General features: G+C 42.9%; 1 protein-coding gene across 1 annotated transcript; it reads left to right on the plus strand.

Moving 5' to 3' along the window:
• Positions 1-1,880: 1,880 nt before the first annotated feature.
• WDFY1 (WD repeat and FYVE domain containing 1) lies at positions 1,881-25,384 on the plus strand. The gene is made up of 12 exons (XM_086754925.1): positions 1,881-2,107; positions 8,254-8,321; positions 9,783-9,856; positions 11,057-11,111; positions 12,575-12,725; positions 14,298-14,410; positions 16,720-16,846; positions 18,248-18,353; positions 19,723-19,824; positions 20,568-20,698; positions 21,708-21,816; positions 22,503-25,384. Exons 1-12 carry the CDS (start codon positions 1,932-1,934, stop codon positions 22,560-22,562), a joined length of 1,272 nt encoding a protein of 423 aa, XP_086611051.1. The 5' UTR covers positions 1,881-1,931; the 3' UTR covers positions 22,563-25,384.

Genomic DNA, 25,384 nt, shown 5'->3' on the forward strand with positions numbered 1-25,384 from the left:
CCGCCTTTTTTACCAAAACCCCCTTTATTTCCCCCAGAACGGCCAAGCCCACCTGCGGGGGGCACAGGCGACGCTCCCCACCGATTCCTTCACCTCTTGCTCTTCCCAGGCCGGGAGGCTGCTTCTCCAGCCGTTTTGGGAGGGCCTCCTCCTCCTCCCAGCTCAGAGCAGGGCTCCCTCACCCCAAGGCCGCCATTTCGAGCGAGGAGCCCCGCAGCGGGGTGCCGATGGCCGGGATCCCCCGGGAAAGCCCTCGCCTGCTCGCTTTCCCTGAAGGGCTGGGCATCGTTGCCCTTCCCAGGTGCTGATGGATGAAGTGTGCTGTGCTGCGTTCCTCCGGAGAGGCAGAAGCAGGAGGAGGAGCGAGGGCCGGCACAGGTAAGGAGCAATACAAACATGTTTTTTTCAGGGAAGCTTTACTAACAAAATAACGTCTTTTGCTAGGTTCCTGCTGTGGGGAGAAGAGCTGACACGATCCAGCCGAAGAAATGGGTCTGCACAGAACCTTTCCAAGTGTTGTGAGCAACAAAGGAGAATCTTGCTGCTGCAGTGCCAGGTGCCATGTGGCTGTGGCGTTACTTACCTGGAACAAGAGGTTAAAAAAACCCTCAAAAACTAGACTGACCATCGCGGCATGCCACCACAAGAGAGATGTGTGGAGCTCTGTAGGGTGGGGAGAAAGGACAGTGCTGCATTTTGTGACTGTATAGGAGGCAAGCTGGAGAATGGGGGTAGGAAGTGGAAGGGTTTAGCAAGGAGGATCCAGTAGTTTGTGATTCTGGAGGTGGAAAACCCGCGGTATTTTCATATCCCCTGCTCCTGCGGAGGAGCTCAGAAGGAGATGGAAGAGCTGGTAAGGAGGATGTACCTCCGAGCCAAAATGCATTCCCACCACAATCCCAAGTCAAGGTCAGCAGGATGATGAGTACCAGATGATGAGGCCAGAGGGAATGTCTTACATTATGAGAAAGGAAGGTTAAAAAAAAAAAGAGGAAGATTTTTAAAACCACCAGTCATCAAATAGAGTCTTTGGATAGTTGTTCTTGAAAACATTTCCCTGTGGACAAGCTCGGGGTGTGTGTTGGTTATATCCAGACATGTTGTTGTTGAAATATTTACGTATTTGCTAGACCTGGGATTAGAAACTACATCCCTGCTCGCAGAGGAGGGTCCTGGCCAGCTCCAGTAACCGCTCCGCCAGTCCCTGGCTGGTCTTGACAAGCAGGAGCTCAGGTTCAAGGTCAGACTCAAAGGTGTGAGCACCACCAGTGCCATGGTCGAAAAACTAGCACCAAGGGGAGGAGTTCTGCTGTTGGTTAACCAGCTACGCGGACAACGCTCCCATGCATGGGACGCGAAGGCAAGGACCAACACAATCCAGCTGGTTAAGAACTTAAAGGATAAAGGCTTACAGCTGCTTCTAGTTTACAGGACATAAAGAAACCAGTTAACACGTTTCCTGTGACCACACATCCTTCCTCAGCCCGTGGATGACTCCGGTGGGAATATCCCTTTCTTCGCTGCCTTATGGTGGCCCCAGGCCAGCGGGGCAGGGGCAGTGAGCGCTGGGCTCCTCGGGGCCATGGCAGTAATTGTGGAACAGTCGCGTTTTTCCCCCCTGAGGAGAGCACGGCCAGCCCCACGGAAAACACTTTTGAGCCCAAGGCCGCCTTCTCCTCCTGGGGAGGCCCCAAGTGGCGTTTCCCCAAAACCGGGCAGGCTGGGAGCCAGATCATCTTTCCCGGCTCTTCTACGAAATACGGCCGCGGCGACTCTGCTATTCTAGAGAATACGCCTGCCGCCGGCCCGCCCTACGCCGGGGGCGCCGTCAGCCTGCCGCTGCTGCGCCGCTACACGGGGCACCTCGGCGCGGCGCCGCTACACGCAGCGTTACGGCGGGGCCCGGCGGGCTTTCCCCGCGCCGTCAGCTGATGGGCGGCCGGGCCGGGCCGGTCCCGTCCCGCGGCAACATGGCGGCCGAGATCCACTCCCGGCCGCAGAGCAGCCGGCCCGTGCTCCTCAGCAAGGTGGAAGGGCACCAGGACGTGGTCAGCGCCGCTCTCCTCATTCCCAAGGAAGACGGGGTCATCACGGCCAGCGAGGACCGGTGAGCGGAGGCCGCGGGCCGCTCCCCGCCGGGGCGGTGGAGGCGGGCGGGCGGGCCCCTCGGCGGAGGGTCGGGTCCGCTCCCTTCCCCTTCCCTGTCTTCGCTCGGTGCGGGGCTCCCCGATCCCGGAGCCCCCCGGAACCGGTCCCAGGGGAAGGCCTGAGCTGGGGAAGCGTAGCGTTGGGGCGGGGGGGGGGAGGGGAATAAAAAAATCAGTTTTGTACGCTATAAGTTTGCTAGGAGGCAGGCAGCCATGACTTTTTGCCTGGAGGCGTGAGGAAATCGCCGGAGCTGCAGTTCGAGGGAAGGGAAATAACATCAACCGGCTTCCCGGCTTTTAGGAACAAAGCAGATGGAAAAGCACAGCTCGTTCGTGTCCTGCAGGGTTCTGCAATGGGTATGAGCAGAACCAAAAATGTGGGAATATGTTTTCCTTCTCCCTGGCTGAATTACTTGTAGGTATGTTGCTGCTTCTTCTGTAAGGAGAGTTGGAGCTTCTCGAGCTGCTTCTGTCAAAACAAGCCCAATTCTGATGGCTCAGTCCGAAGGTCTCAAACCTGCTTTGTTCTGGCCGAAACAGTTCGGGGAGTGAGTTGGCAGATCCGAGGGAGAGGTGGTGATGGGCTGCTGAGAACAATGGTTTCTGGTTGGAAGGGAAAATCAGAGTCTAATCCTGATCCTCGGCACTGGCTGGCATGGCGTGTGAAACATCGGTCGCAAAAGCTGGTGAAGTCATTAAGCAGTTATTCAGACCAAATGAAAGTGGAAACGAGGAAGCAAAGAGCACAGAGGGTTGTTGACTAAGACAGAGGTGAGAAGTCTGCAGTGTAGTGGTGAGAGTGGGTATTTCCCCAGTGCTAGGTGGAAGGTGACTTCTAAATGTGGAGTAGGAGATGCTTCTTGAGAGCTCCTGTCCAGAAACTGCAGCAGTGTTTGAAAGGAGCGTGTTAAGTGAAGGTGCATTCTTTGAGTGGTAGCTTGGTGGAGGGATAACTTTACTGTTGTAATATAAAGCTTTTAAAACTGATTTTGCATTAATTTTTGCATCAGTCCTCATTTGAAAAGCCTGACTGTGTGAGAAACAGTAGGGTATGAGTGCTGAAAGTCAGCCCAGCCATGGTGTGTTACCTGAACTGGTAAACTATTTTTTTTTTTTGTCATTTGTTATTAGGTCAAAAAGAGCAAACAGACTGGCTAGCAACAGAACATGCTAACTTTATAAGGTTACTGTTAGCCAAGGCATTCAGGATTTAGGGGGAAGGGGAACAGATCAAGTGCAAAGGATATAAACTCACTGAATTCTAAAAGCCTGAAGTACAAATGCTCTAAGTTTGGGGTAACCGAAGACAAAGATTTCCTTATGTTGTTTAAAGGCTGTTTGAAAACATTTTTCTGAAGCACTCAGAAATATTTTTTTCAGCTGCCAGATTGGGTAATAGGCTGTCAAAGAAGTGCTCTTAAGTGCGTTAATATTAGCGTTAGGGTTACGCTACCAACTTCTAGCATGTGCTAGATAACTTGGTGGTCTCTCCCCAGCTTCCAGAATGCTGGAGTTTTGGGTGCTGGAAGCATTCAGCACAGCGTTAGCAGGATCAGAGGATACAAGGCATATGTGCTTCTCAAACTGTACAATTAGATACTGAAGTACTAAATATTTTTATACTCTCAGATTGCAGGACGTCATGCTGTGCAATGTGTGCGCTGAAAGGTGGGTATGTAAGGGAAATGGAATGTTTTAACTCCACAGAACAGCACCTGCCTCTTCAGAGCTTGATTTTGCAACTTAGTAGAACTTCTGAAAGTTTAAAATGCAATTTCCTGCCTGGCAAAGAGGTAAACGACTTCCTGTACTACAGTAAAGCCTGTGTAAAAGCAGCAGGATTTAAACCCTGACCCTTGAAGCAGTAGCACATACGGCTCCTTGCTGTGCCGTGGCACTAATTGTACCTGGCTTGCTGCAAGCAGTGACACTTGGATGTGTTAGGTGTGTTTTATAGCTTTGATGGTCTTTAAACTATCAGAAAGTGTTGCACTTGTATTACCTCTAATCTGGGATACCTCCTACTCTAGATCAAAGCCTACTCACTCACGTATCCATCGCCTACAGTTTAACGTGTTGCCAAACTTCTTGCTCTCCTGTTTGTTCGCTAAAAATGGAGCGTAGGTGTTAATACTGCATAACCAATTATGCCGCTAGCAGCAAGCGAGGTACAGAGTTCAAGAAGCGAAAGAGCTGCTGTGTACAACCCCTTTGAACAGTGTATCAAAAGAGTAGGGCCAAATATTTTTTATTAAATCTGTCAAGTATTTAATAATAACCAGTCAGAGGAATGTGTTTACAAGTTAAGGAGTGAGGAAAACATTGGTGCACAAACATTCTCCAGGAATGGTGTAGATTATCCTCTCCTTCGAGGAGCTCTAGTTCTTTCTGTTTTAAATTATGTTTCTTAGAATGAGAAGTAACGGTTCTATTTTTTTTTTCCGGGTACAAAAGATGCCATAGTAGATCTGTGAATACCAATTAAAATCTAGCTCTTTTTTAAAGAAGTTTTGACGCAAGAGTACCTGCAGGAGTTAAATGGTTCGCTTTCCTAATCTAATTTTTGGCAGGATCCTTGCTATCTGTGAAGCTTTCTCAGAACTTACCTAGAAAGGATGATTAACTCTGTGTCCCTATGGGCACCTTGCCTGACCCTGGCTCCAAGGCAACGCTTGGAATTGTTGCCGTGTGTCCCTTCAGCCTGGGCAGCCAGCTCGGGTACCAGCTATGAGTCAGATCCATCTGCTCGAGGCTGGCTCGTGATTTCTCGGAGCTGAGATGGGTCAGTGCGGGCTGCACGGATCTGTGACACAGTCAAATCCCAGGACTTTGCCTTATTATCCTTGTTCTCAGCAGACAAATAACGGAAGGCAAGATGAGCACTTCCCAGCCGTAGCTGGGGATGATAAGCTGGTATACAAACGCTAAATGCGAGATGAAGGCTTACCACAGGCTAACAGGATCTCGAGAGTCACTAGCGCATCTGAATCCTGGTGTTTTGTCACTGTCAGCAGCTGCTGTTGCATTGGAACTGCTGCTTAAATTGCAGTATTGGGTTTTTTTTTAAATTATGGAACTTAAATACTGGTCAAAACAAGTGTTTTAGTGAGCAGAACATTGATGAAAAGCAAGCTGTGTCCTTGAGCTTGCAGCGTGCTGTGATTAAACCGGATTCCTGATGCTGTTTTGGGAACACAGTCAATAGCAGTTTAAATACTTCTGGTTTATTTTGACTACCAGAAAAATGCCGTCTTCTCTTCTTGCTAAGAAAAGAATTGTTAGTGATTGATTTCAGATAGGAAAGCAATTGTTGGTGGTTTGAAGGTGTTTGGAAGATGCAGTGCTTGGAACGCGCCTAATGTAGCTGCGTAGTACTCACAGTAGTGCTTGTGTTGTAACAAGTTTGGATTTGCCTGCTAATCTTTCATCACTTCTTTCTCCCTGACATAGAAGTGTTTGGCTTTTAGGGAGCATCTTATGTGGCGGGAGCACAAATACTATCAGAATGCTGAAGGATTTTCTCTCCTCTCAACCCCCTTTTTTGTTTGTTTTTTTTTTTTTTATCCTGCCCTGTTGGGTGCTTACTCACTCTGTAAAAGAAACAGCACTTGAGGACAATGAAAATCCTTATAAATTGCCAAGGTCACACTTTGTATTGTTTAAAGATGCCTTTTGTGTGTGTTCCTTTATATTACATTAAAAAACCCAACCAAATTAAAAAAAAAACCCTTTGAATTACTCTTCTATAAATGTGCACACTTTCCAGCTGAAAGCAACTTCTGGTTCAATACTCAATGCTAGGGAAGTTTGGAGGTCGTCTTAAATGTTGTTTTACTTCCTCCTGCTACTTTCAGATATCGGAGTCTACTGTAATTTAAATATATATGTCTATCTCTGGATGCTCCTTAATGAGTTTTAACATTTTTACATCCTTACTGAGAGTGCCATCAAACAAACCTGCGTCTTTCTAGGCCCTTCATAGGCACTGCTTAAAGAACGGTGAGTCGTAGCCAGCTCTTCTCAGGCTCTGAGCACAGGCCTCCTCGTTAAATAAAGACCACGTTTTGAGAAGAGTTCTAAAGACTCTGGGGTTGGTGGTTCTCGTAATAAAACGGTTTTGTGGTAGGAGACTGTGGAAGCGACACTACTGGAGGACTCTAGCGCTTTAAGCTAGAACTGGTATTTCACTAATTAATTTGTCCTAACAGAAGGAGATGCACCACCAGAACGGTTCTGTAGGAGAGAGAATCGAGGAGAAGTGAGATAATAAGAATAATAAGAAGCTTTTAGAAGTTAATTTTGCTAACTCTTGCAGCTATTTGCTTAGGCTCTCCACTTCAGTGAGGCACTCTGTTGTTGATGATCAGTTTGCTTAGAAAAAGCAAATCCTTGCTTCCTTTATATTAATTCCCAGTTTGGAGTAATTGACCAGAATACTGAGAGGAAACAAAGTCCGCTTTGGGAAAATGAGCCATGCGTGATCTCAATCCCTATCATAACTCCTAGTCTTTTTGTATCAAAAATAATGACATGAGTTTGGCTAGAAATGAAAGAGGTGAATTAGTTCAAGCCGCTCTTCTGAAGCGTTAACTTTCTGACCGTGGGGCAGGGTGTGGATTATTGTAAAGAGGAACTGATAGCTTTTAAGAGACAGTCTTAATGCAAAATATTTAATGGGCTGGAATAATGTGCATTTGCCACTGGACTGGTGGAAAAGTGACTTGATTCAAAAGCTGAAAATCATTGTTTTGAGGCAGTGTGTACTCAGCTGTCTCGATTTCAAGTTTTAGAAAAGTGGTATGTTATGGGTGGGCACTGTCTGCTTTATTTTTGAGTGGTCTTTTAATGAAAAGCCCTTAAATGGATTTCAAAATTAAAATGCTGCCTTCATATCTTCAACCTGAAAAGTTCTAGTCGTGTTGCAAGATAGCAAGATACCAGTCCCCTCCTGCGTTCTTCTTGTGAAACTCTCACTGGAAATCCTATATGATATTTAGCAAATCTATCTCCTAGTTTTTTATTAAAAATTCTATATACCAGGTCTTTACTTTTAGCTTAAAAAAAAATAATAAACAACTCATCTCCTTGAAGTCTCTTGACAGTGTTTCCAGATACACGTTTTTATAGACCATTTCGGTTTCCATTTAGGAATGAGGAAGCTGGATTTAAACAGTAAGAAGGCAAACAATGGTTTGGAGAGGAACTTTCAAGTGGACTTCAATAACCTTACATGTGTGCTCTTAGCTTCTTGGTGTAGATTCCCTTCAGATGTGCCTATTGTAGGAATGTTTTTAATTGACGGTAACTTTCCACTTCCTTGCTGTTTCTCTCATATCCCTCCTCCCAGGATTTGAGAGTCATGACAGCAGTATAATGCTGAATGTTCCCAAGACCATTTTTCCTTTCCTTCTAAGGCCTGATTCTGAGAGGTTACAAACTAAAACCAATTTTATGCAGAGCCTTAGCATGCTGTCCAAGTCATCTTGTCAACTTCTTTCAATTCCCATTTGACTGGCTAATCAATCCTGTTCTGATTTAGGTTGGAGGAGTGGTGGTACTGTCCTTTGTGTTTGTACATGAGGGAGTAGAGGCATGGCTTAGAGGAAATAATAAAAACTCAAAACTTCAGGCCTCCATAATGAAATTATTTGCGATTATATATATATTTTGAAATGTATCAAACACTTATTCTGCTATAAAACAAGCTGTGGTTTGCTCTGCCAAAGCAGGAAAGTTCCTGCAACCTGAATTTGACTTAAATCAGCTGGAGAAGGAGAAGGAATTCAAGGCATATGATATGTAGCAATTTCTGAGGTGAGCTGAAATGGTATTGCTGCTTCATGCTTACTGAAACTCAATATATAAATAGTTTTGAAGAAGACTCTTCCGAATCCGAGGGTGCCTATCCTTAGTACTGTTATTCTTGTTACGTTAGAGGGCTGTTGGAGTACTGTTATTTGTACTGTGTTGTTCCTCTAACTGCTATGCTTGAGTGGCACAAAAGCTAAGAGGATTGGGGCTGGCGTATAAGTGAGGAACTGGTTCAGACGCAAGGGACGCTGCGCGCGCTTACAAGTCTCTTCTCCCCACTCTTCCCACGACACAGGACGATACGAGTATGGCTGAAGAGAGACAGTGGACAATACTGGCCCAGCATCTACCACACCATGTCATGTAAGTACGATGCTGGAGATGGTAAGCGATGGCCAGGCACACTATGGGTTTTGTACCTGTGCTGTGTGTGGGAACACCTCCTTCCCGTTTCCCCAAGTGCCAGATTCACTCGATGATCTTGAATTTGGGAACTTTGCAGCAACTCTAGCTCAGACTTTAATTTCAAACTAGCCGCATAGCGAGCGAGATCTAAGGCAGCATTCTGTCGGGAGTCAGATCCTTCACCAAGTAAATCGCTGTGTGGATCTGCAGCTGAAGATGTCTCAAATGCTGGCAAATAACTCACCTGCGGAATAAATGAGTTTTTCAAACCACTGGCTGAAAGTTCAGACATAAGAATAGTCTCTGCTTTCCAAGGTGTGCATCTATTTTTTTTTCTTTTTTTTTAAACATAAAGATTACTAAAGAAGCAACACTGAGTAGCAGCTTCAGTGCTGCGTAGATCTTGAGTGTCAGTGTACTTTGATTTTGAAAAATCATTCAGCCTGGTTGCCTTGCTGTAACTTCTTTAATGTAGAGTTGCTGCCTAGACACATACCACATACAAAAAGAGGAAATACAATGACAAAATTAAATGTCATACAAAGTATAGTCTTTGGAATGACAATTTCTGAAGTAATTTGTACACAAATCTTAAATGAAGACCAAAGCATTGGAATCCTTGATGTTCTGTGGCACTTCAGCTGCAAGCTCAGTAGCCTAGGATCTAGATTAGAATGCCAACTGTAATCTTTTTTTCCTAACAGTTGGTCTGAATTACAGCAATTACTTCATTTATCAATTTTTAAATAGACCTTTCAGACTGTGCTCTGAAAGGGTTCATACAACATAAAGTGTGCCTGTGGGTACTTCCAAGGGATGGACTTGTCCCTATGCAGTATGACTGCTGTAATGCTCCAGACTGTCTTGTCTGGCTTTAAGTTTCTAAAAACACCTTCAAGGCCACATTTTCTGAGTGTCTTGGAGAAGAAGGTGTTAGTTTAGAACGCTGTATGCTTCTCGTGTTTGTAATTTGCTGGCTTAACGAGGACATTCTTCAGTGAAATTTTTTTGCAAAATTTTCATTAAGACACTTTATTGTAATCTTGTTGTCGTTGCTTTTCACATCTATTTGTAGCTCTTAGCCTCTACAGAGCTACTTTCCTCTTTGAAATTTTCTTTTAAAAGAGATTGTATGTAATCTCAAAAAGGTAAGTCTCCTTGAAATCGCAGATGTTGAGACATGACTCCGTATGCATATGGTTCCTAGCGGTATATCTGAGTTACTGTAGTACTGTACCTTTCCTCAGCTTCGCACAAAGGAATTTAGCTGTCTTACCAAGGGATATTATCTATGCAGACTAATTTCTATCAAGCTACTTAAACAGCTTTTGTCCTGAGTGAAAGAATTGGTTTTAATAAGTCATGTGTGTCCTAATGCCTCTATTTCAATCATTGTAATGTGCTTGCTTTTTCTGACAGCACCATGTTCAGCCATGGCTTATCATCATGACAGCAGACGAATATTTGTAGGCCAGGATAACGGAGCTATCATGGTAAGTTGCTGTGCCTTTCCTTCAGAATGCAGATTAGAATTGCTTAGATTGTCTGTGAGCACCAGGTGTTGCTAGCAGCTGATAATTTTTCTTTCCCTTCTGTTTGGAATGCAGCTACTGCTAAGTGGCTGAACTTTTTGGCAGTTCATCCGAGATGTACATGGGAGGACTGCAAATAAACAAGGGTTCTGGCTAGGTGAGAGCCAACTAGCCTCAGGAAGTCATTGAACCATTAGCGTAGCAGTGGGCCCAAACTATTGCACTTCGTCAAGGAATTATTTTGAGGAGTACGTTAAGCTGGGCAGAGTGCCGTGGTGGTGCACTAACAGGGGTTATGAACTGGCTTGCATCTGGCTAGAAGTGTGGATCTGACTGTATCTCGCCATGCACATGTCTCTGAATTTTCTTGCTGGAGATCTTTTTACGACGTGGAAATTTCAACACCAGCTCTAAAATTACGAGAGGCAGGGTTCATTTTGTTTCTTTTCTGGGAAGTCTTCCTTCTGTCTTTCTATACTTTTGCTGTAATTGTTCTTCCTTTCCTGAAGAGCAGATATGTACAGCAGAACAGAAAGTGAGTCTGTATTCTTTCCCTCTTTTCTTGGCAAAGGAGGGGAATCTTGTGACTTTCAGATGCTTTAATGGCTTCTTTTCTTGATGAAAATAAGGTAAAAATAATAACCCTCCTGTCAGGAGCCAGGGTATTGCATGAGTGTCATAAGATTCTACTGATAACTACTGTGAATAGCATGCACAGAACTGCATAGAACAATGATTCGAGTGATAACTACTTGAAAATTGTAAGCTGAGACTTTTAAGACTTCAGTAAGCCTAATGGATCAAATAGAGAATACTCTCATTTAAATCTGTCCGTTGTGACGTCTCAGATACTTAAATTCTACAAGATACAGTCTTGTTTGTTCCTGCTGGGGACAAATGAGATCCTACCTCTTCCTCTAATCTCTCTTCAGCAATCTCTGTTCTGAAAGGATGCTCCCTGTTGAAAATTCACTAATAACCTTAATTTTTACAGCTGGTGTGTCAGTGTGCTATGCTCCAGCCTGAGAAACTGCTAGGTTTTTTTGTGAGATACATTGCTGCTATGCAAATTTTGGCCTTTGAGGCTACTGCTCTCTTTTGGGTATCAATACTGCTTATGTCACTGTGGTATCTTTTCTAACGGTTCCACTTTGCTTTTAGGAGTTTCATATTTCAGAGGACTTTAATAAGATGAACTTTGTGAAGACCTACCCAGGTAAACTGTTAACCAGTCTCTACACTAACGTTTGTGTGAAGGGGAGGCATCTAAAATGCCTGGGAAACTGGCCACTGTCACAGATTAATCAAGTCCAAATACGCTTTAAATCTGACTGACCTTCTAGTTGTCACTTGGATGGGGCTAACTGCCAGAAGATACATGTTCTGTTATTGCGTAATACCCAGTCAGCCGAGTCTAGGTTGTAGTCATCATTAAGTTCAGGACGTCATTAGCCTGTGAGCGTGATGAGCCAGAACTAGTGAGTTCAGATTTTGCTCTTCAAGTGGAGTAGTTATACTGCATGAACGTTGGGGTAAGAGCTTTCTAAAGGTAGTTTGGTAGTTGCAATTTCCATCCTTACTTTCTGTAATCACTGGGCTTGCTTGCTTCTAGCTGAAGACAAGAGTCCTTGTCTTCTCTGTCATCTTAGGAGAGCAATAGGGTTGATCTTATTTTTCTGGTACATGGGGAATAGGGATTGTTCTAATGTTTAATGGAGATGGTAATTTCAGCATTTGTCTGCACATGTTTAAAAGAAATACAAAACTCGATTGCTGGTTAAAATTGGAATATTAATGTGAAAGGCCTGAAGGAAGCTCTTAAAGACTGCAGATCATGCAGCGAAACAAAGTACAGTTTGTTTTGTGACTCCCTGACACTGATAGAAGCAATGTTCTTGCTTAGGAGAAAAAGACCCTGTTCTTAAAGCAACAAAACCCCCTTTATCCTAAGGAAGATGACTCGACAGATCAGTCGAGGGAAGTAATGCATCTTGGGGGGTAGAAGGGACTGCTTGCTAATGCTCATGTAGCTTCTTGTTTAGTGGCAGCATTCTAAACAAGGCTGGTGGGATTTTGTTGCTGTCACAGGCAGCAGTTTGAATGCCCTGGACTAGATACACTCTCAGGTGCTTAAAAGTGTGAATCTGAGCATAGAATCACAGAATGGATAGAGTTGGAAGGGACCTTCAAAGGTCATCTAGTCCAACCCCCCTGCAAGGAGCAGGGACATCGCTGACTAGATCAGGTTGCTCATCTAGCATAGCTCCCCTGGGGTCAGGAAAAGAGGCTCTTAAAGAAAGCAATTAAGGTTTTTAGGTGTGTTACGTTCTCCCCAGAAGTCCTGGCCTAACTAGAGGAAGCTGAGGGTTTGCCTGCTTCTTAACCAGAGCGTCTTGGGTATCTGGGCTGAACTCAGCCTCTCTCTCTGTGGGAGAAAAGCTTAAATTAGCTGCCTGACATGTTTGGTTCACTTAACGCTATTCAGAAGGCAAATACCAAACAGAACAATGCTAACCTTTTAATTCAGCCTAGGGGCGAGCATAATAGGATGGTAGAAATGTCTCTCTGGGGCTTTGCTTAGGTACCATCTTCAACCTATGTCTCTCTGAATTAGAACATAAGAACACATCACTTTGATTTTTTTAGGAGAAACAAGACAGAATCTTTTTCTTCCCACAGCTCATCAGAATCGAGTGTCTGCTATTACTTTCTGCCTGACATCAGAGTGGGTTATCAGCACTGGCCATGACAAGTGTATCAGCTGGATGTGCACCAGGAGCGGCAGTATGCTGGGGAGGCATTACTTCACCTCCTGGGCTTCGTGTCTACAGTATCCTTTGAAAAAATCATCGGTACCCTGAAACTGGATGAGTACTTTGTTCCTTCAGCTGAATTTGTTCCCTCTTTTTAATGTAAAAAGCTGGAATTAAATCTCTTGCAAGCCTGCAAACCCTTATTCTGATTAGATGTGGCACCTACCAGTTTTGATGTGGCCCAACAGTAGTTGGAGGTACTGGTTGGTGTATGAGGGTTAATGGCAGTCATGTTGTAGAAGTCGCATGATTCAAAAGCTGAAAGAGGTCAACTACATCTCTTGAAAAAGAAAAAGAAGAATTGCTATATGCCTGTGCGGTGCTAAAACTAGGAAGAAGGCTAACTGGTTGCCAGCAGCACGTCTAGCCTTCTGAGGTCTCCCATCTGACTGAAGAGCGGGCAGGTTTGTGTTGTTGTACTGTTGCTCTTTTTTGCTGTCCTTGTTTTAGAGTTCAGGGGCCTTGTGTCCCACAAAATATTTCATGTTCAGCTCGCCTCAGCTGAATGCAGCGTAAAACTGGGTTAATACTGGTGTGTGTGTCATTGTAATTGATCCTGCCTTTGGGCTTGTGTTTGGAAGAACTAGCTTTCTGGTGTATGCACTAGGTGCTTGCTCTCCCTATCTCCCTATCAAGAGGTTCCTTAGGAGTTATTTGTTAATGATCCTATGTGTAAGCTTCGAAAAATCCCAGCGGAGTGCCTGTTCTTTACTGGATTAGTGGAGATAATGCTAGCCTGAACTTCCAAGATGACAAAAGGATCACATATTCAGGGACTTAATGGATCTGTTGAAAGTGAATTGTTTATCTGAAGATTCTGAAGGCTTAAAAGATTTCAGAATGTCATCAGACGGCTAAACCTCTGCTTTTTGGTACACTGACTTTTTAAAGTTAGTCTTTTCTGTTGTGTAGAAATAGGCTACTTTGCTAGCTGCTGCTTGTGTTTTCCTGTGGCTCCAGGAGGACAGGTGAGCTGATACACAGCTCTTGGGTTATGTGGTGTCAGCTGTACGGGTTTTTTGTAGCTCTTCCTTATATGCTGAATAGCAAAAGCCTTCTAAAGGTGGCAGATGATCTGGTCCCGTTGAGCTCTCTATGCTTGAGTTTCTGGAGACAGTAGTTGCATAGTGACAAAAACTGAATATCAGAAAATCGTTATGATGTATAATGCTTTTGCCAAAAATGCCACCTTGTCAGTAGATCCCGTGTTAGGATGTGGTGTGGCTTTTATGTCGATGTTAAATGACAAAACCCTTTCTGAAATACTGTTCAGCCTTTGATACCATGCTCAAGGGTCTGCATCAGTAAACATGAAAGTGCAGAGAGAGGTGTAGCTTTCTAAAATGTTTCTTATTTTCTGTACTGTCTTACTTGCACATGTAGGGAAGGGAGAGGAGAAGAGAGGAATGGAAAAGGTTTAACAATTAGTCTCCAGCCCCTTTAGAAGTAGTTATGTGCATGTTTATCTGGTATATTGAAATGTTCTTTTCCAATTTGTTTAGACTCTGTAGCTGACAGTTGTGCTATCTGTTTCCAACCCATAAAATACCCTTAAAAGCAAATGAGACTTCTCCTTCACTGATGTTCAGGTATGATTATGAAACTCGGCATGCATTTGTTGGTGATTATTCTGGACAGATCACTCTCCTGAAGCTTGAGCAGAATACATGCTCGGTTATCACAACACTCAAAGGGCATGAAGGTAAAGTAACTCTTCCTCTTCGTTCCACCTGACCCGGATTATAGTACCCTTTTGTAAATCAGGATGAGGCATTCAGTTGGATATCTACCTCTTAAGGACAGATATTGGATAAAAAAATAGTAGTAGTTATCAAAAGCTGTTCAAAGCTGTACATATGACCATCTCTTAAAGAACAGACACGTTCTTGCTGAGGGGAAATCTTAGCCTTATAAATACTGACAGATATTTCTATTCTAGATGGAAAATGAAGGTAAACATATACATTCAATTAAGCACAAATTAGCCACTAGATGGCCACCTTTATAAACTTTAGTCTCCTTAACATTGGAAAGAAAGGACTAGAATGTGTTCCTTTTTTTTTTTCTAGAGACCTTGTAGTACTACAATAATACCTAAAGCAGCTCTAACGACCCCCAATCTAGATTCTAAAAAGCCACTTAGTTCTTCCCAATGCAGACTGATGTTCTGATCAGTCTTTATGAGACTCTAGTTCAATTTCCTATGTTTAGCTGAAACTAAGCTATATGCCGGAAATCTAGGGAGCCTTTTAGAATCAAAACTGTCTAGTCAAAGACAGATGTCTCATCCTGAGTAGAGCAGTTGAAGTCCTTATCAGATGAAGAACCAAATAGTCTGTAAGCTGACATGGAGCTGCTCTCTGCTGTAACAAGTCAGGCAAGAATGCAAATCACAGAAGAGTATGTAATTTAATAATATGCTGACAGAAATAAACAAGACTTCATGTCTCTTCCCATGTGGCACTGGCAACTTTCAAATCAGCAGAATAGTTTGCATTTGGGTAGAGATTAATTACTGGGTCATAAGTCTCTGACCCGCTGGAAAAGGCTGCCTTGTTTCGTAGCTGTAAGTATAGAGCAGACTTTGTTAAAGCTGGGTGGACTCGATGTACAGATGACTGTAAAATGATAAAGCTGGCTTTGAATGAGAGGCAAGTTGAGATTTTCAAACAAGAGATGCCTCCATCTGTGGAGTTGCGGTGGGTTTCCAGGCACCAGCTTCAGCAGTGCTGTCCACATAGCAGACAGCTTTGCTTATATGCAAGTTCCCGAAGGGAATTGTGATCCTTAAAGCAAGAATTGATCTGCTATAGAAGTTGATTAAATTTGAGGGGCAGAAACAGATTTTTCTTCAATTGATGTAATAGTAGCTCCTTCACCTTTTTCTTTTGTTTTTAAATCAAAACAGGTTACGTGTAACCTTTTTTTCCTGTACAGTATATGCATAATATTCTCAAGGCCTCGTAACTCTAAACTTAAATGGTATCTAGTTCTTCTCTGAGTGGAGCTGTGTTTGCCAGACTTCAAAAGTCTGACTTCATCTTGTTTCCTTTCTAGCTCTTGCCTGATAGTGACTTCAGAAGCAAGCAGGGTTTGATTTGCAGTTTCAGAACTTGTCCTTCACCAGCAGCTTCCAAAATTCTCCATGTTGAACAGCCTGCTCTGTGCAATGCTGAGATAATACTCAAACTGCCTCTTACGGTGCGGATGGTCACTGTTCTCTCAGCAACAACTGTTCCCCAGTGGGTCACTCTGGAAACAGTGTAGCCCTGAAAGAGGCAATAAAAAGGTTTTGCTCATGCGAGCTGGAAAGGACTGATTTGGGCTGTAATTACCTTCGTCTTGCTTTCAGACTAACAAGGCTTTTGATAAGAACTGAGCAATGGGAGGATGCTTTAAAGTGAAGGGTGTCTGCAAGGGAATAAAATGTTCCTGCAACTCATGCACTCAGCATGAGTGACAAAACTACTTCTTTAGTCTCCTGTCTACATTACCATGCATATGGGTTTAGTATAAGAAAGACAAGCACTGTCAGATGGCTCGTTTCTTTCTCTGTCTGACTAATGAGGTGCACAGCCAGGTTGGGCCTTCTGAAATACAGTTTTGTGATTTAGTACAGATAGTAGTGGCCAGATTTGCTAACAGCAATGAAACTGCTGCTTATTTCTTACTCCAACCATTTTAAGGTTGTAAATGGTGATGTAAGGGAGTTGGTTTACCTGTGAACGCTGCGTGCTGTCCTGCAACCACTGACCGAGGACGTTACTGTAGATACTAGTATCTGCTTGGCAAGTTTATTCTTTGCATTAAACTTTCATCTTAGGGGTGTTTTATTCTGTTGTCAAATGTTCTTTGCCTCTCCAGCAGGACTATATCTTGCTGTGGCATGCTGTCCTGTGCCTTAAGGCCTTCAATATCTGTTACTGTAGTAAGGGACTACCTCAAGTTTCACTTTATAGCCCAGAAGAGCATCGTTGTGTCCCTCAGATCTAACTGAATTTTCTTTCCTAGGAAGTATTACTTCCCTGTGGTGGGATCCCGTTCAACGACTGCTCTTCTCTGGTGCCTCTGATCACAGCATTATCATGTGGGATATCGGTGGAAGGAAGGGGCGAACACTGCTGCTCCAGGGACATCAGTATGTAACAGTGTCTTATTTTTCCTAAGTCTTCTGTAATGAACGCAGAGTCTCAGGAAGACTAAAGAGCATGGCAAGATATTTGAATGTTTGTGAATAATGGAGAAAATAACTTGTGCAGAACCCTGAGGACTTTGAGGGGGAGGAGTGATAATCAGTACTAGGAAAGCATTACAGAGAAACATGAGGAAAAAAAAAGATTTGATACTTCTAAACCATGGGTAATAAGAAGATAACATAAAAGTAGATTATAGGAAGAGATGGGTAAACATCCTAAATCACTTTGCTTGGACTTTATGTAAAAGTTGCATGCTTCTGTATTGTAAATACTTCACGGAGTGGCCTGTGTGGGTGGGGCTAGAAACTAGGTGGATAATGCCATTTTAAAATCTAGAGCCTTAATTCAGCCTGACAGGCAGTTCACCACTGGAGATGTATCCTCCTTAGAAACACAGTGGTAGTAGAGATCTTGTTTATGTGTAAAGATGTATTTGTATAGTGCATTCTCCTCTTGTCTAATTCCATAGATGCCTCCATCCACCTTTGATCAAGACTGATAGCCTTAGCCCTAGAACTCTTGTTAAACCTTGAGGATTAGTTTTATGGCTAAAGAACTAAGAATAGAGTACTGGGTATAAAAAAGTAACTGAAGTCAGTGACTGGATGACTTTATACTGCTGTTACTGCTGCATCATGTGTCCTGGTGAAGACTTAAAACACTGTTAGTTTCTCTTCAAACATCACACTTAGCATCAAACTTCATACTGAATGGGAAAGTAAGTTCTGAGAAGCAGAATGGCTTTTTTAAAGTTCAACTTAGATGTTGCAGAGCAGTCTAATACTGTTGAGATCCTTTGTTTAGTTTTTAGGGTAGGCATATTTTGCCATGACTCTTTTTTATTTAGGATGAAACGGTCTTACTTGTGAATGCATGCCTTGCTTTGCAGCTACAGACTGACTTACCATGATTTGTTAGCAAAGGTGGAAGCTCTGTCTGCTTCCTAGCTATATCCCAAACCAAATATTTCTCTTTATTTTCTCCAGTTGTCTCTGTTTTGATAACTGTCTCTCCTTGCCAACACAGAAGAGCATTTGCCACGCACACTCTGAGTCAGTTGACACTCGGCTCACTGTCACACTTACTGGCAGCTAATGTTGTCGTGGAACTGTACCTCTGGTATTCTGGTCAACGCTGTTCTAGGCAACGTCCTGATGCTGGGGTAGTGCTTAGGTGACAACATCTGCTTGCTCATCTCCATAGCTCTACTTGGTAGGCTTAGCAAAATGTCTGGAAATCAGTTTTGGCTTCCTAGGATGCTTTACAAGCATAAACTGGTGTTTACTGGGAAACTAAGCTTTGTTTAAATACCTGTGGGTAAATAGCGTCTACTTTGTTTGCAGTGACAAGGTGCAGGCTATCTGTTACCTCCAGCTGACACGGCAGCTGGTGTCTTGTTCAGCTGATGGGGGAATTGCTGTTTGGAACATGGATATCAGCCGAGAAGAGGTAAGATCACGTCCTGGGTTGAATTTTTTTAATTTTTTTTTTTTTTTCCTCTTTTCAGAAGCTGTTGTGGCTTTGCTTAATCAGTTCTCTCTCTGGTTAACTAAGAACAACTGTGGTGTCTCAAAACTGATTGGAAAAACATAATCAAACCCAATCCGAAAGCAAGGAAACTAAATGTTTGAAGAATTATGAACATACTGCCTCAGAAGTATTAGCTAGCCAGTCATGTTATAAGGTGTCTTCAAATACGCGCTAACACACATAAGACTAGAAGACAGACTTTTTTGATTAAAAGGAATGGTAACTCCACTGACTGCTGTACTATTGATCTTGAGCAGTTCCAACTGTATGTTGGTAATAGTATTGGTAGTGTTGGCAGGTTTTACCTCGTGTTTAATGCCTGGAATTAAGATGAAAAGAATAGAAGATATCCCGTTTTTCTGTTAGAGGGAGTTAGAAAGTGGATTGTCTTCTCAAAAATGCTATTAAGTGAAAAGTACTATTGTAAGTAACTGAAAGAAGCAACATGGGATATCTCACTTGGTGGAGAGGCAACTCATTTCCTCTACTCTCCTCCCCACCACCCATGCTGGACTTGTTACTGCCCTACATGATATGTTTCCACTAGCATGGGGGAAGGAAGGGGATGCAATCAAGGCTGAAGAGGTATGAACTGGACATTTGGTATTAATAAATATTCATAGTGATACAGTTTTATGCAACTGACAATACTATTGTTTTATTACTATCAGCAATAGATGTAAGTGAATTGAGAAGAAAGCTTCTTTGTTGTTCCAGCTTTCCTCTTTTTTTTTTTTTTTTCCCCCAGCTTTTGTTGAGTTTCAGGGAGACTCCCCCATCAGATGCATAAAGTTGTACAGAATATACAACTGTGGGAGAAGGGATGCTTAATGAAGATGTGGGCAGGATGGAAAGTGCAGATGAGTTCTTAATTATTTCAAACTGCAAAAGGGGGTGACTGCCTTATAGCTTCTACAGTTTTAATTACACTAGTCCTTAAATCATCTAGGCAAGCGGAGCAGCAGTCTTTGAACGCCTGCAGCAAGTTTAGTAACTTAGATGTTTGAATTAGTTTTCTTATTAAGGCAGTAACATAACATACTGCTCTGGGCTTAAAAAGTCTAGGAGATGTGTAGGTAACAAATAACTGTAGTCTTGGGTTTGGATTTTTTTTTTTTTTTGCACTTCCTGTGTGCTCTACCGTAGGCAATCCGTTGTTGTAATATCCAGAGCTGAGACAGGGCATCTTTCCAAGTAAAACTTTACTTTAGGTTCTCAAAACAACCTTCCTTGGCTGTTGTATGAGGAAAAATAATTCTGATTGTTTGCATCTCTTGCCCTTTTGTAGGCTCCTCAATGGCTAGAAAGTGATTCCTGTCAGAAGTGTGAACAACCTTTCTTCTGGAATATAAAGCAAATGTGGGACACAAAGACGTTAGGGTTGAGACAGGTGAGATCATGGTTTGAGTGCTTAGCTGTCTGTCAGCACTTAAGTAAAGTGCAAACAGAAAACCACTAAATCGGTTAGATCTTTTAAACTGTTGGTATTTTTATTCTGCTTTGAAGTGAGGGTTTATTGAGAGGTCATAGCTTCTAGGCAGCACTAAGAAATTTCCAAATTCTATGGAAAATGTTGCATCAAACTTCAGTCACAGGGCAAAGCAGGCTGTACTGGGAGTGCTCTGTTGGATTTCTCGGAATATTTTTATATGCTGGAGCTGTGGACAGCTAATCCTCAAGTGTTGTGTGAGGCGGCACACAATGCCCCGTAACTGAGCAAATTGTAGCCTAACGCGTTGTCAGGTACTCAGTTCAGTGAAGCAGTGGTGGCCCTGTTCTTACTGGGCTGGAATGGGAAAGCTTTCCAGATAGCTTTCTTTTTTGGAGGGACTGAACAGGCACCAAGACACTAATCTGTTCCTGGCTTTCTTAGACTGTTATTTCCTTGGTTGCTTGTTTCAGCCCTCTTTTTCCGCTGCTCCCAGAAGGAGCTTGCAAAAGGAGAGGAGAATATGGAGGTAAATCCATGAACGGCCAAGAAGACTGAGTCCTTGGTCTTTGCTTGAAGTAAGAGGTTGCTTCCTAACAGGTTACGAATGAGAACCTTTGTTGTTGTTGTTCAGTGAACACTTGATAAGCTGGTCAAGAGGCACAATATAGTGATGTGTGTGTTTTTCTTCTTTCTTCGTGAAGCATCACTGCAGAAAATGTGGGCAAGCCGTGTGTGGCAAGTGCAGTACCAAACGGTCAAGTTACCCCATCATGGGATTTGAGTTCCAGGTCCGCGTCTGTGATTCCTGTTTTGAGTCAATCAAGGATGAGGAGTGAGTATTAAGGAGTAAGAAATTAAAGTAATACTGTGGAGATGCAGAAACACTTCTGCTTGCTACACAAATACACCAAGCTGACTGCTAACAGGCCATCTTTGCCTTGGGCACTCAAAGCACTGCAATGGCAGAGATCTCTCAACTGGCTCTGCAAGCTGATTTGCATCAGATGTCTCTTATCCGTTTTATTTCTTCTTTTCCTTGAGTCTAGATGTAGAGTTGAAACATTTGTCTCAAGATTTCTGTTCAGGTAAAGGCTACTGATTGTACTTAAAATTGCTGAATGGGTGTCTGACAAGGCACCACCGCTGCCAGGACGTGTACGCGTTAGTTCTTCATGCGTGAAGAATATTCCTGTAGATTGTTTCTACAGGAATATTCTTCACAGCCCGACATTATTTTCCCCATGCAAGCAAATTGAGTTAAAGATCATATGCTGTCTCATTAAACTCTCCTTAGCAATGAAGGAACCTCCTTTTAAACTTCACTTGCACTTCACTCTTCACTGTCTTGTCACCTCCTTGGACACCTGGAGTGCTAAAGGACCAAAGTAATCAGATGCCAATTTTAGGGTGTTTGAGGTTTTTTCTTTTGTTGTTGTTTTTTGGGGTTTTTTTGCTTGGGGTTTGTTTGTTTGGTTGGTTTTTTTTGAAAAAGGGAGGTGCTGTGCCCTATTTGCCTCACTATAGCCAGCAGGAAAAAAAAATCACTTTATAATCAGGAGCAGAATTATCTACTAATGCAGTGTCATACTTCTGCTCTGCTATTAACAATACTCAGGCTGCAGAAGGCCAGGAAATGTCACACCTGTATAACTATACAAGCAATGCCTTAGCATGACGTGCTAATTTAATTCTGGCCCCTTTAGTATGGCACCGCAGTTCTCGGGACTGATTTATTAGTACTTGAGCAACTTAATTTTCTTGTGCGTTTATTTTGCGCTACTGTAATGATGCCATCAAGCTTCATCTGACAGCTGGCTCTCATTTGAATTGTTCTCTTGCAGCCGTACTTCCTTGGCAACCTTTCATGAAGGAAAACACAACATTTCACACATGTCCATGGACATCTCCAGAGGGCTGATGGTGACTTGTGGGAGCGACCGGATTGTGAAGGTATTCATGTACCTCTTTCCTGCATTTCTTAGAGATACTTGTATCAACAAACATTAGTTGTCTATTTTTTTTTTTCCTTTCTGACAGCTGTTGCAGACTGTTCTTTCTGCAGCTGAATGGGGAAATGACCTGTAACTCCAGTGCATGGAGTCTAGCTTCCAGAACTGGTTACTGTTGGTGTCCCCTGGACAAACAAAGCAGGCATTAGCAGCAGGAGAATCTGCCAGCGGCCTTAAAGATGCAGACATGATGAAACGTGCAGGCTTCCTTTCCTCTGAGCCCCCTGGCTTGGAGCATTGCTACTAAAAGCCCTGGTTGTGACAGTGACGTGGCAATCAGACTGATGTAGAATCTTGCTGTTGTTAAGCTATACATCCTCCATCCATGTCAGAACTGAGACTGCTCCAGTCTGTCCCTGCTCTTCTGTGAACAAGTTTGTAACAAACTGCATAGCACATTTAAAACAGACCTACAGAGAACTAGTAGAAGATTCTCTAGACCCCTAAGTTTGGCCTCTGGTTTGTAAGGCTGGTTCATCTTTTTGCGACGTTTTCCTCAAGTATACTTGAAACAGGATTTGTTACCTTGTGTTCAGGGAGATCTTTATTTGCTTCTATGCCTCTGATAGAAATACGTCTTAGGTTTTATAATGATGCTCTGTAATTCTCCACAATATTTTCTTCCAGATCTGGGACATGACGCCAGTAGTTGGTTGCAGCCTTGCGACTGGCTTCTCTTCACGCTGATCTCATACCTGACAGGTTTATGCACCTTATGTACAGCAATATGCACCGAACGAATGGAATCCTCCTTAAGAATATTACTGCAAACACTGGTTGCTTGATTCTTCTCCTGCTGCTGTTCCGGGATGGACAGTCACCTTTGTAAAGCACGGCTTTTCTGTTGGGCTCACCGGGAAATCTCCTTGGTGTGGAAGTGCAGTTTCGCAGCCTCTGGACGAACGAAAAATGGCTTACCTGCAATATGACACCCTGATGAAAGGACCTGTTGTTTCTCTGTTTACATATGTCGTGTTAACAATGTGCTATCTCTGCTGATATATCTTGTACAGATACCTTGTAGGTAAAACATTATCCCAGTAAAATGAGTGTAGTAAATTCAGCTTGTGCAAATAGTAAAATAACTTATTTTCTCTTCCAAAAAGCAGTTCTGTAGAAATACTTTTGAGCAGTCACTGTCTAAACTGCCTCCAAAAGGTATGTTGGTTATTCCTATGGAAGGAGGAGATGGCAGGTAGCTTCTTGTGGATGAGATGGTAAGAGAACCTTTGGTCACACAAGACTTCCTTTATTGGCGTTCTTGTACTGTTTGTCTTCAAGTTCAGTTATTATTGAAATCACTTTTGTGGGACAACTGTTTAGGTAGCTGGTGACTCTAAGAACAGTTCTAGGCTAAGTAGTGTTTTAGCATAGCTAATAAACTTCTGTAGCGCTTATGAGAACGTGCAGCCCAGCTGCTCTACTTTAAAGACAGGCCCTAGGTATGAGCCGTAGACTTTGACAACTCTATAACGCTGTTAGAACGGAAGCTAAGCAAATCTGCCTTGTTAAGTGTAATGGCTAAGAAAAAAATAGACAGCTAAATTTTAGAGACTTTTTCCTGTGGAAATGCTGATGTTTCTTTAATGGTAGGGAATCTGTCTCTGCTGAAGTGCAGCATAAATTCAAATACTGCCTTGGTGTGGTTTAAAACGGATAAGTACTGAGCAATAATTCCTGAGGTACCGAACAGCTGTTTGGTTTGTGGTTTTTTTGTTTTGTTTTTTTTTTTCCCCCCCCTGCACCTAGGTCTGTTTATCCTGAGATACCTGTATTGATCCTTTCCTGTTTCAAAGCTGAGAAGCACGAAGGAGAGCTGGGAGGCTTTTATGACTGTGCAGCTGGCACGTAGAGGAAATAACCAGTGAGATATTGTCAATAAATTGGTCTGTCAGCTGTGTGAATTTCCTACATTGGAACATTGTAAGGAGAACTTATTCTGAAACTTTGAAAGTTGAGGTAGTATGTCACCGAGTTTAAGCTTGGAGCTATTGGGATTTTTCTGAAAATAGATACATATCTGTGAGGACAAAAAAAAATGTGGGTAGGTCAGCTGGCCCAGAACAGGTGGTGTTGCACAACTGTCGAAGGTAACAGGCTCTTTCTGGCAGAGGGCTTAAGGGTTGGACTGTCTTTATTTACAGCAACAATCAAGCAGTGCTAGGGGTGTTAGTGAATTCGAGTCCTAGGTTGTGTAACTTGGCACTAATAATCTGCACTGGACCACGCTGTAGACTGGAATAGGCGCAAATTGTGGTATCGTTAATATGTCATGATTCACTTGCATTTTAAGCCAAAAACCTGATAGTCTCCAAAGGGCATTAGGATCCAGAATATCTTAGGTACTGTTATTCTGGATCTGGTTTTGTCTACCTTTCCATGGGCCTTCTCTGGAAGTTTTGCCAAGAATCTTTTAATTTGCTAGGCTTATTGGGCCACTGGAGAATAAACAAATCCCTCTTGTCAGAATCCCCAAACTTGTCTTCCCTTCAGTTCCAGATTTAGCACTTCTCACACTGATTTGATTTGTCCCTTGCTACATGCTGTGTAGCTGATGTTTTTTGTGAAGGCTTATTTCTAAGTTGTTGAGAGAAAATTGGCTTGTACTGGAAAAAAAGTTGCAGCTTTCTGCTCTGAAGGCCTTCACCCTTGTAAATTAGGAAGGAAACTGAGTGGTTCAAGGGGTAAATAAGCCCTGATAATGCTCTGCATTCACTTTCAGACTTCTTCCTACCTGGCTGTGGAAGAGAACGGAAGCCTTCCTCCTCACAGCGCGTAAGGCAGAACATGAGATTGATGTAGATGTGGGATGAATAGCATATTTTTCAAACTAGACGTTCTGGAACTTACGCCAGTGATGCCAAGGTGTAACTCTTTTTGCAGCTAGCACTTCTGAGCTTCAGCTGGTTTAGTTCTGACCAGTCAATGTGCCCCCTGCTCAGCATGCAGCTCCGCTGCTTCCCTGTGAATACTTCCTCTGCTTCCTGACAGCCACTTATTATGTTACGGTTTTGCCACTAGATGATATATTCTCTACTACATATTGTTAAACCTAAGGAATCTATTTTCTATACTTGATATACTTAAAGATAGTGTCAGTTCAGATATAACAAGACAATTATGGCTGCTAAATCATTATTCATTTACGTATACTCTTAGTGTTGAATGAGTAATGCTTACAAACCACTAAAGAGGTAGTGTTTTTGTTTATAAACAACTATTTTGAAGGCACCTACTCTCTCCTGAAACTGAACATACTTCAGCTGTGTCAACTCAAGCGTGCAATTACTGAGAAGGCTTGATTTGAAGCATTACTAATCTCGCTTGTGTAACCTCCTTCGTTGGGGCAGGGAAGGGGAGCAAAGGGTACTGATATGTGCTAATTCTTTACCAGTTGTATTTCTGTACCCTGCATAGTTAAGAGATGCCAGATAAATCTGTCCCTTGCTCCTCCTTGTCTGTTTTTTAAACTTTGATTACATGTACAATAAAATATTTCTTGATATTCA

The sequence above is a fragment of the Chlamydotis macqueenii genome, chromosome 9 (genome assembly GCF_036417535.1).
Source record: "Chlamydotis macqueenii isolate bChlMac1 chromosome 9, bChlMac1.mat, whole genome shotgun sequence".
NCBI lineage: Eukaryota > Metazoa > Chordata > Aves > Otidiformes > Otididae > Chlamydotis > Chlamydotis macqueenii.

Coding starts and splice junctions, on each gene's coding strand:
- WDFY1 (XM_086754925.1), top strand. CDS start 1,932: ATGGGCGGCCGGGCCGGGCCGGTCCCGTCCCGCGGCAACATGGCGGCC. Junction 9,857..11,056: donor AGGATAACGGAGCTATCATG/GTAAGTTGCTGT, acceptor CTTTGCTTTTAG/GAGTTTCATATTTCAGAGGA. Junction 16,847..18,247: donor CTGCTGCTCCAGGGACATCA/GTATGTAACAGT, acceptor CTTTGTTTGCAG/TGACAAGGTGCAGGCTATCT.